This window comes from Amblyomma americanum, chromosome 3 (genome assembly GCF_052857255.1).
Source record: "Amblyomma americanum isolate KBUSLIRL-KWMA chromosome 3, ASM5285725v1, whole genome shotgun sequence".
In the NCBI taxonomy this organism is placed as follows: domain Eukaryota; kingdom Metazoa; phylum Arthropoda; class Arachnida; order Ixodida; family Ixodidae; genus Amblyomma; species Amblyomma americanum.
In genome coordinates this window covers 166,711,741-166,723,343 of record NC_135499.1, presented here as the reverse complement: position 1 = coordinate 166,723,343, position 11,603 = coordinate 166,711,741, and the positions used below count along the sequence as shown (strand labels likewise).

Here is an 11,603-nt window from a genome sequence, read left to right as displayed (position 1 = left end):
ATAACTTTTTATCGTATATTTCGAGAAGAATTGAAAATCGTCACATTCAGATGGAAGTTCGGAATGTCTTTACCAGGAGCACGCCACTCGGTCTTCTGTATACCATTCTCGCCAGCTGCTCACCACTGCCACCTCAACTGAAAGTTTATTATCTTTCAAGATTGGTCTCTGCTTTCAAAAGATGCAAGCAGGGAGCATGCAGTGTGATCAGAACGTTAAGCAAGAAGATCAGAACACTGAGCACACTTGCACAAGACAAAGTAATTTGAGCGACCACATTATGCTTCCTTTCGTGGCGTTCAGAGCAGTGATTGCTGATTTAATAATAGGAGCGATTCCAGTGGAAACCAGGTTACATAGTTTCCTTATTTTTCAGTAATTGCTGCGCCGTATGAGAGTCTGATGTGATATAAGTGCATCCACGGTCTTAGCAACATTCAAATCATACTTGTTTTTCTACCTAATTCATTCCTGCTTTGGGTGAACTTTTTTCTGACTTCAAAGTAAACGTGACTGCAATCACCAAATCAGATTATATACACACAACCCGAAAAATGTAGACGCAGTGGCATATTTTCATATTAAATAGTTTGTTGTAAAACTTGCCCAATAGAAATTATTTAGAGAGAACAATGGCAGCGTTATTTCCAGCAACATTCTTGCCATAGTGCACAAGAAAAATAAAGGCCAGTAGCTTGCAGTTTTCTGCGAGGTTCTCTTACCTCTTGAAATAAAAAAAGTTATAGTAATGAAGAATTACTTGTTTATTACAAAAAGTAAAGTTGTAATGAATTTATGCATTCATGCCTTCAAGCAACATTTGCAAAATATTTAAAAGAGGCGTGGTAACTCTTACAATCAATTGAAAGCTGAACGTCTCAGCATTTCACTCCTCATTGAGAACTCACACAGCTGCACAAAGTTAGAACATTAGGTTTTCCCGCACTCCTGCAGCCTAAAACTGGAAAAATTAGGAATATAACAGATTACATCACCAATAATGGTGGCACCAACTACCTGTCTCCTCTGAGATCCATGGTCGATGCCAGCCTCTTCAGGCGAGTCGTGTCTTGAGAAAAAATTGCACCAGAAAATATGCTTTCCACCAGACATTTGCATACCAAACACGGGGAGAAGCGTATTTGCACACTGAGTCATTTAATGCATGCTTATGACATAGTGCATTATTACTTAACAGAGTCTCTCATCATTGTAGTGCAGTATACAGGGGCACTTAGTGGATCACATCAGATGGCTCTTGACCGGTCACCCACCTCGAATGGCAGCTGTGAAAAGTTTCCAACTTGTGGACGAGCTCTTCGCGAAGTCGGGTGCATCAAAAGTACAAAGCTCATCGGCGGCAACCTTTATTTTACAGATATCCTCTTGGCTCCTTACGCGCCAGTGTAAAATGGTGCTCCAACACAAAAGCGAGAATTAAAAAGAATAGTACGTTGCGTAAACCTAGACAGGTGGTGTGTAGTCCGAGCACTGAGGTCCCCCTTCTTGTTAGCTGTTCCGCAAAGACTGTCACACGGACTAGGTGCACAGTACTCTTGCTTGCACTGGGGCCACGTCATTCTTGCATCTGTAAAGAATCGACACGGATCCCTTGGCTCCCGAGCTCGACCGCAATCTCAGCCGTGGGCCAAGCGCAGTTGGTGTCTCTACGGAGATGCTTTGAGCTCTTCACGTCATAGGCACTTCAGCTGACCTGTGCACAGCACGTGAGAAAGTAGAGAGCAGGGACAGTTAAGCTAAATGACAACACTGGCTGGACCTGCTGCTCCGGAAGTAACACATTATCTAGTAGCATATGGCCCAAAATTGGTGCAGTAATAATGACACCGAGTCACGGGGTGTTCTAAAGCACAAGATGTTAGTGAAGTTCGTTGCAAAATGAGCACAGCAACTTTTGTGCTGGTTAACTAAAACCTGAACATAGTCTTGCATACAGGAGCGTAGTCCACATTACCGTTCTTAGCCACTGAATTCCTTAAAATATCACTAACTCTAGCAAACTACAAATAAAAAAAACTACAAATAAAAAAGACATCCCCTATGCTCCTTGGATTCGGGGGCTTTCGGCTTCCGTCATTTGTGCCATAACGAGCATCTCTTTTTCCTTCACTTGTATGCCTGGCAACTCTAGCAAAGGGGCACCACCTCGAACTCAGAAAAAATACAACCGGAAACAATATACAGCACTGTCTGCTACAACATGATTTTTATAGTTTATGGGGGTTTAACGTCCCAAAGCAACTCAGACTGTGAGGAACGCCGTAGTGAAGGGCTCAGGAAATTTCGACCACCTGAGGTTCTTCAACGTGCACTGACATCGCACAGCACACGGGCCTCTAGGATTTACAACTTGATGTGAATTTTAGTGGGCCTTTCATATTTTAGCTCATACTATAAAAAACTGAGCGACTTCTCTTACGCAACGAAGTCAATGACAAGGACACAAAAGACATTAAGCCAAACTAGACAGACAAAATGTTTATTTACAAGTGATGTAAGAGCGAAATATTTATAGTGTCACATGGAGGTAACAACGTCGTCGACAATGAATGAGCACACTGAAGTGGCGTGGAAAGACTTTCTTCAAGAGTCCACTCTCTACCTATATTTGTAAATAATTCTTTATGCCACCAGGCACACTGTCAGTAAAAAAAAGTCAATCTTTATTTGGCTGACCCGCTCACAAAGAACTGAGCAACACGGCGGCAGCGATAGCAACAAATGTGCTCGGTGGTCGTTGATGAACAAAACCACTGCTGCTCTCGGCTACGCTCTATTTAAAGCTGACAATGGACTTTCAAGATAAATCACAAAACCAATCACAATCTCGAACCATGTAGAATCAGTTGCATCACAAGATGCGACCCGACAAGACGTGTCTTTCATCAGAAACAAAACAGTAAAGCCGTGCGCCGGCAGCTTTGATGAATGAACAAACATACATTACAAGCCTTCCCAGCAATAGGAGCACCATGCTCGAAGCATGGAACCAGATCATTCCACGTGCAGCCATCCACCGCAGACCAGAAGTAATGTTTTAAACACAAATAAAACTACGCTAAAAAAATTAGCGGTGCTTTAGCTCTGGTAAAACCTGGAGTGACGCGATAGCTACAGCTGGCTGAGTGGAACTTGGTCACGTGACCAACCACGTTACGAATCACGTGATCAGCCACGACGCCAGCTGTAGCTATCGCGTCACGTCAGCGTGGTTGGTCACCACGTGACCAACCACGCTGAAGACTAGAAGTGCTACCGTAGTGCAGCTATGCTACAAAATCCTAAAAATACACAGAAATTATTAACGTTTTGTCCAGAAGGTATCAAAGCTATTCAAGCTTTACACATTATTGAGAAGTGTTCTTTTTTTTACTCAACCTGGTGCTTAGATTGCTGACCACAACAGAAAGTGAGAGATAGTTTTCCATTGATCCCAATGGCATTAACCAAAGATGACTGCCGTTTATCATTTTATCGATGCCAATTGACTTCAACATCTCAGTCAGCTGTGCTTCTATTCATGCTTACTGCAGTTTAAAGATGCCATATTATTACCAAAAAAATGCGAACCTGCAAGCGGAGTTCTGCAGATATATTGATTGCTTTAGTGAAGTCTTACAATACATGAAACATTTCTTCTATGAGCTAGTTCCCGTTGAAAAAATTGGAGGGTACAATTAAGCTCCGCCTTCAGGATATGACGCGATAGCTCCCACAAATGCGGAATTGGTCTCTCTCGACTTGGTTTCGCCATCAACGGCACGATGATTTTAAAACGACACCATGAGCTAATACAACAAAATAATAAATGTAAATTTGTCCGTGACCGAAAGATCGATGACTGCACCATACTCTAGAAGGAAAAACCAAGCCACTAGGTCATTCGAGCGTTCACGTAACGCATCAAAGCAGCCTGCGCAAGCGACACCTCTGATCCGCATTTGCGAGGTGCAGATGCCAATCGGTGTCACCACGCGGTCTCCAGCTGTGCGAATCTTCGGGCCAGTTCACAGCATCCAAACATTTTTAAGGGCCGTTGCAAGACTGCTACTCATAACTGGGAAATCCACGCCGGAATTCACGATTTTGCTAACGTTACAGTTGTCAGTAGATACTTAGATTTCGGCGGGAACCATTCCTTCAGAGCGAATAGGGAGGGTCGTCGGATCAGACCTTCGGGTCAGACCTTCGGATCAGACCTTCGGGTTAGACCTTCAGGTCAAGTGGTCATCATTCGTGTAGCCGAGCCAGGTCGTCGGACTAAGGGTGTTGACAATCTTTAGGAGCAGCCGTCCTTCGCCCTACCTGCTGAGGATGCTATCTTAAGTTTCCCGGCGTGAAGACTGCGCGGAGATGGCGCGGGAGGAGGTGGAGGAGCTGGGTAGAGCCTTATGTGGCCAGGAGTGTTACACCTGAGTAGCTGATAGTTTGACACCAGAGTGGTTAATACTGTAACAATATTTTCTTGCAAATGGTGCTAATTTGTTCATGCACCATTTTGTTCAACCTGTCGTAATCATGGGCCGATTTCGCAACGATGAAGTCTCTGATTCAGCTAAAATGTTTTAGCTAGCCCGCATATTTCGTTATAGCGGGATTCAACTCTACAAATCACATCAGACAGTGTGCTGCTAAGTTCTTTAGTACAATAACTGATTGCGTTAAGATACAAAGTCTCCTAGTGTTTCAGGTTTACACCGACCATTTTTGTGACAAAACAAGTTGGCATGTTTATCAGCAGCCATACCCATCTAAATGAAACAATCTGGCTCTGTCTAGACAGGATATTCTCAAAAGAAAGACTTTTTGAGATACTGAGCGGAAAAAAACACAATGTGTTATAGTGAACATTTATAACTCAGCTGTGGTGCACTTCTCAGAAATGCATCAGAGACTACTGCGACAATGAACTGGAACTGACGTTGACTGACTCACTTGATAAGAATCCAAGAACATCGGCGAAATGATCCAGCTTTGCAATAATGGGCGAACCTCGCCCCTTTCGCTGAGAAATGTCAAGTGAGCCTGCAAGATGTACACACTAGTGTAAGTAGAAAATACAGTTTGAAAAGCATGACCTGTATTAATAGAGAGAAAACAGTCACTTACACCTCTTTGTATTCTACTGCACATTGCAAAGCTAGCTGGAGCCGCTATGTGGCACCAACCTTGCCTTTATTTTTCATGTAAATAATAAAAAAAGCGAAGCCTGTCTACGTAAGCGTAATTCATGCTTTGTACCATGAGGTGAGGTTTTCTTTTTTCTAGAGAACGTTTATAAAAACTCCAACCCTGTATCAAACAAAGTTTCGGAAAATATAAACAGCACCAAAACCCACCTGCTGGTGGCATCAGATTGTTCCCCAAAATGCCAACAGTATGGTCATTCATGCGAGCAAAGCCAACGATGATATTTGTAGCATAGGTTGGCATAATCACGAAGTCACAGTCACCGACTACCTGCAAACCAGAAAAATACAATATTGCACCAATGTGAACAAAACGAATGGCTGTTTAAATTGGAGATGACAGAACTTAGTGCGACAAATTTAATGTATTTCTCTCTTTTCTGTCTTCTATCTTGCTTCCACTGATAAATGTTCTTCCCGAGACCGATCTGATGAATAAACCGACTATATCGCATATATGGGCTTGATAAACAATTCAGCCAGTCAGTCTTGTATTTTATTCCTTAATTAAGTGAATTACTTTTCTCTGTCTCCAATCTATAAAGCCTTTGCGGACAATACACCCACATTGGCAATGTGTAAACAACATAGAAAAAAAAAGAGCAAAGTGACTGATGTATATTCTATCGGTTATCAGCAGGAATGCAGTGAGCAAACAGCATTCTTGAATTGTGTGCTCATTTTATGCCATGCTAGTGGTCCAGTTGGGCACTTTATACGTGTCTGTGGAAACTAAACTGCAAAAAAAAGTCTGAGTGAGCTTCTGTGAGCTGGAAGGAACAGCTGAGTCCAACATTTGTTTAAAGTTCTAGCGCAGGCTGAAGCTTTAAAGGAAATGAAAAAACATGCTACTTATGTATGCTTCGACACAAACAGGTTTATAGTTACATTACAAGGGTAATTCCCAGCCAAGCTACATGCGCTTTTAGTCCCATGTATCCTGTAACGTAACTGAAGAGTGCTTACAAATGGAGCAGGAATGACACTCCTCAAATTCATCAGCACAAAATACAGCACCACATTATTTCTCTTATCTTCTTTGGTGAGCAATGAGTAGTGCGTAGCCGCAGTGTTGGTGTATGCTTTAGTTTTTCATCAAGACATATTGTGCCGGCATCAGTTAGGTGTGAAAAATATGAATAGTTTGCCTTTCGATAAGTTGTGTAAACACCAGAAGTGGTGTTTTATTTTTTGTTAACATTCTCTTCTTCCCACTCCCGGTAGCTCTGTTCAAGGTTGCCTTTAGAACCAGAGAAATGTGACCCAGGGTTGATTGCTCACCTTTGTTGTCTTTAAAGCATTGCTGCTTGTTTAGGCAGTGTTTTATTAGGCCGAACAGGAACGTCAGGAACAGGGCGGCCATGCACACTGCGATCACGATGATGCCGAGAGAGTTGCTCTGCTCGCAGCCGCTCGATTCGTACCCTGCGACCACGACGGATGAAGAACAGAAATTACATCTGTATTCAGAAGTAGGGCCAAGCGCGAAGCGTCTCCAAGACTGTCGAGTTTCATTGACTGCCATTAGCAACGCTCCATCCTTATCGCCATAATTCTTGTAGCAACGCACGGTTGCAAAGCAGGACCATTTTGTTCGCCCTTTGGTTCATTCCACGTGCTTTTACCATCAGTATGAGTTCCATTGGGCTCAGTTCTGATGCTGAGCGAGAAGGTGGATCGCCCGTCTTATTATTAAAGTGGAAGGTTGGATTTCCATCTCAAACAGCGTGGTATTGTTACTTCTATTTATTGCCTGATGACTGACGACTGGCGGTGAGAGGAAGAGTGTGGTGCAGTCATCAATCTCTTTCTCTCGTTGCTCTTTTTATTGAACATATTATTGGAAATGTTTGTGCGTAGGAGGCACCGGCAACCACTGATAGCTTTGCTTTAATAAAAGGAAACACTGGTACCATTGCTCCTAACTTTTCCATATAAGTAGCAGGGAACTCAAGCACTACGCCATAGTCTCGAAATTGCACATTGAATGGTATCAACAAATAATTCTGATATCATAAACTTAAACCAATCGCTGACGCAGAATAAGTACACACTGCTGTGCGTATTCGATCACGAGCAAGAGACTGTCTTCACTGAATTGTAGTCTGTTCTGTAGTGAAGTGCGTATTCGGGATGTACAACCAGACAGGAGCTGCAAGAAAAAAACAAACTCTGTTATAAGCTCTAATCGCAACACAACTGAAGGACGACTATTTGAACGAAAAATATCAATCTATAGCAAACCTAATAGTGCGTCATTACGGATACTATTCGTGTGGCATCAGTAACGGCTCAGCACCCACGGCTACGAGGTGTAGACACAACGGATCTCTACTACTTGCATGTTGGTAGGAGTCACTAAAAACGGATCTTTTCGATAGCCTGAGCTGATATGGTGTGTCATTAACTCACCGCTGGAGTCAATAACACGAAGAACTACTTGAAACGTTCATCGTTCGCATGACACGATCGATGCGGATTACAGCAGTCACAACGTCAGTTTTTATTTTCCTTCCTTCTTCGTTGGCCTGTGAGATCGCTGCCTTGCGGTCAATATGTCAACGCGTCTCTCGGCGCTGATGGTTTAGGCGTTCGGTTATTTGTGGTCATTTGAGCTAAGACTGGCTGTTCTCATAGGACCCATTTCCTCGCATTTTATGTATTACACTGTCAAGCTACGAAACGCATGGACCACCGTACTTTATTTTTATTTTTTTTCTGTGTTACTGCTATTGGGTACACAACAAATCCTCGAGGTAAATTTGCAGCATGTCAACGCTAGCAATGCAGCAAGAATGTGCGCTTTGGTGCAGTTGACAAGCTGAGTGCTGCGCTTCACCACGCGTTGACGTGTACAAGTAATGTGAAGAGTGTGTTTTAACATCGTAAGCGCATAGTTGTGCTTGGGCCTACCTGCCTGCTCGCGATAGTGCAGGTGAAAGATCAGCCGACAGTAATATATTAGCAAAACAATCGCTGCCTGCTCCTTCTACTATTTGTGTTCCTTTTCATCTCGTTTCGCGAACTTTGCCTCCTTCCCTACTCAAGGTCCTTGGCACTGTAACGTTTTCTCGGGTATTTGATCAGTTGAAAGCGGCATTTGATGCATTTTATCTCATGACTCGATACCGTATAACGTACAGAATGCATTCGCTTCTACTGTGCGTGTTCAACGACGTAGTGCATTGAACGGTAATACAGTCTTGAAATCTTCGACGATGTTTATGAGCCTGACAAAGTGGCTTTGCGGCCATGGAATTCTTTAGCCTTGCACAAAATCAGAGGCAAATATTTAATTGGGTGCATTCTGATGGCTGTTAAATGCAGATTTTCCACGGTACTGATATCATGGAGGACGCCAAGGAGCACTAAGTGGTGGAGATTTGCTCAAAGCCCTTCACTATGGCCACTTTCGCAGCACAAAGTGAAGATGTAAGGTTTTTGTTTTGGCAATATCTACACATCGACGAACGGTGGGTGTAAAGAGTAATATAAGCAGCGTTCAACACTCTCGGAAGTGAACAATGGTTTACGATACACAATGAAGCATTGCAAAGGACAGGAGAATACACCTGTTTAAGGGAGGTAGTGAACGCAGATCCGGACCACGAAGAAAAATAAATGGGAGAATAAGAACAAGGTGGAGTGCATTCGGCGGGCACTCACAGGTGGTGAATAAGAATTTACCAGTATCCCTTAAGAGGAAAGTATACAAGTTGTCTCTTAACGCTACATACTCATACCCAGAAATTCTGGACAAGAGCATTTGGCCACGAACCCGACCGCGGCGGCTGCGTTTTTATGGAGGAAAAACGCTAAGGCGCCCGTGTGCTGTGCGATGTCAGTGCACGTTAAAGATCCCCAGGTGGTCGAAATTATTCCGGAGCCCTCCACTACGGCACCTCTCTTCCTTTCTTCTTTCACTCCCTCCTTTACCCTTCCCTTACGGCGTGGTTCAGGTGTCCAACGATATATGAGACAGATACTGCGCCATTTCCTTTCCCCAAAAAAACAATTATTTTATTTATTTATTTGGCCACGGGAAGTTGTATTTTAACGCAATTTTTCGCGCACCGCTTACATCCGTAGCCCCCCCCCCCCCTCTGGACGCCTGTCAAACCTCCTCGTAGATTCCTCCTCGGGCTATTTAATGTCAACAATGAGCCCTACTGGTTTTCTATAGAAGTATTAGTTACTCGGTGCAAGCGCAGGACAAACTTTAAAAGCAAAATTTTGCTAAACATGGGAAGATTGGTCCATTCCGATCAGCATGTTCATAACACCGTGTTGCAGTATTCAGCAGTTGCTTCTGAAATAAAAGTGATATCCAAGAAAGCTGGGCTTGTTTGGAACAGAAACATGGGCACTAACGAAAAGGATTGGACCCAAATTGAGGACAACGCAGCGAGCGACAGGAAAATGATAGGGAAAACGCTAAGGTACAGGAAAAAGAGCACAGTGAAGCACAGAACGAGCGCGAGTTAATGACATCCTATTCGAAATCATGGAAGATGAAATGCGACGGGGAGGACATGTAATGCAAATGTAAGATAACCGTTGGTCCTTAACGGTCACGGATTGAATTCTAAGCAAGGCAAGTTTGCAGGAGTAAAGTGGCCGCAGCTGGCACAGGACAGTGTTAATGGAAGGATATGGTAGAGGCCTTTGCTCTGTCGTGTACGTAGTAAGGCCGACGATGATGATACATCTAAGAGAAACAAAACTGCCTGTACCATAAACAAATCGCGCGATCACCTGCCTTAAGAAGTTTTGAAACCTAGTTCTCCTCCTGGTTCTCATCCGATGATTGTGACTGCGTTGCGTCCGTATTACGACGAATTTGAAGTGGGACGGGACGTTACGAGCAATGTGCTAACACTAAGAGGCAAGGACAGAAGACGAGCTAGACACGAGGTAGGCAGGGAAAGAAGCTTGACGAGCTAGGTATGTTAGGGAAAGCAGGAGGCCTACCCTGCCCCGTGATGCCGTCCCAGTATCTGTCGGCCGCCTCAGCACGTAGCACGACTGGCTGCGAGCGGCCCATTCGGTTGACGGCGTATAACACGAGCAAGTAGGTGAGGCCCGCGGGCACGCCGTGAACCCAGAAGGACGGCCGGTCGGCGGTCAGGTTGGCCAGCAGCCGGCTGCAGGAGGAGTCGTGCACCTCCAGGCCGTACATCTGGTACATGCCGCTGCCCCTGGGGTCTTCGCTGCACTCGGCCAGGAAGGCGTCCTCCGTTTGGTTGCTCAGCGTGCAGTTGTACGGTGGCTTGGGAGGACCTGCGTACCGCACACAGGCTAAGGCGACCGGCGCGTACGTGCCCGTGCACACTCGACGTAGCTGAGCATACGTGTACACCAACATATGATTACCGGCAGAGTAAGATATCCGGCTTTGACCGGAATGATAATGAGAGCCGTGCAGGGGCTACAATGAAGTCATCTGCTGGTGCACAGTCCCGTTTGAATAAATATAGACGATAACCTGCATGCTTTGTCTTGAGCTCATGCGATCGATTGTGCATGCGCAGTTTTGTGGTCTAGCAATGGCTCTGTTCCATGGGTAGTTGCTTGAAGTTCGCGACTGTTTTAACGGCTGAGAGCCTGAAAAAAAAAATTCACGGGAGATTATGCGATTTTTTTTTATGGGGGTTTACCGTCCCAAGGCGACTCAGGCTATGAGGGACGCCGTAGTGAACGGCTCCGGGAATTTCGACCACCTGGGGTTCTTTTACGTGCACTGACAACGCACATCACACGGGCCTCTACAAATTTGCCTCCATCGAAATTCGACCGCCGCGGACCGGGATCCAACCCGCGCCTTCGGGCCAGCATCCGAGCGCCATAACCACTCAGCCACTGCGGCGTCTTAGATTATGCGATTGATGCATATGGATTGCGTTAGCACGTGCGTTCAGATTCGTGAGCGCTTTATGTTGACGAGCTGTATTCGTTCGCACCAATGACATTTTAAGTTCCTTGTTGCTCTGCTGCGGTGGTTCAAATTTCCTGCTGTTGTATGTGACTTCCTCCATGGTAGTGACATGGCGCACGTGGCTGATATCCCTAGACGTGCCGTGTGACCTGATCCATGCTTGTCACATGGCGCCTCCTTGCCCATTTTTTTTTGGGGTCCGAGTGGCCGCGTGCTTTTGCCTTTGGAAGCGGATGGATATCGATGATGACGACGACTGTCAAAGCACATCGCGAGAGGCGCAAATGCGAGTTAATGAAGACAACGCTATCCAAAGCACAGGGCGGTAGGCTATAGCAGTATAGCACGCTGGGCGAAATGCTGTGTGAATTAAGACGCCAGAATGTTCGGGATTTTCCTTTCGCGGCAGTTCTGCCTTGCAATGAAGGAAAAGACTGCTCTGATGGCAAAGTGGCCCA

At 44.9% G+C, this 11,603-nt stretch overlaps 1 protein-coding gene across 1 annotated transcript in view; it reads right to left on the bottom strand.

The window, feature by feature from the left end:
• Window positions 1-1,144: 1,144 nt before the first annotated feature.
• LOC144123448 (neural cell adhesion molecule 1-like) overlaps window positions 1,145-11,603 on the bottom strand; it is a 192,638-nt gene continuing 182,179 nt past the window's right edge. Inside the window, exons 9-13 of the mRNA XM_077656274.1 lie at window positions 10,182-10,490; window positions 6,492-6,635; window positions 5,361-5,481; window positions 4,957-5,046; window positions 1,145-1,714 (exon numbers count right to left, since the gene is read on the bottom strand). Coding sequence (XP_077512400.1) covers window positions 5,471-5,481; window positions 6,492-6,635; window positions 10,182-10,490 — 464 coding nt within the window. The 3' untranslated portion in view covers window positions 1,145-1,714; window positions 4,957-5,046; window positions 5,361-5,470. The remainder of the gene's footprint in view (window positions 1,715-4,956; window positions 5,047-5,360; window positions 5,482-6,491; window positions 6,636-10,181; window positions 10,491-11,603) is intronic.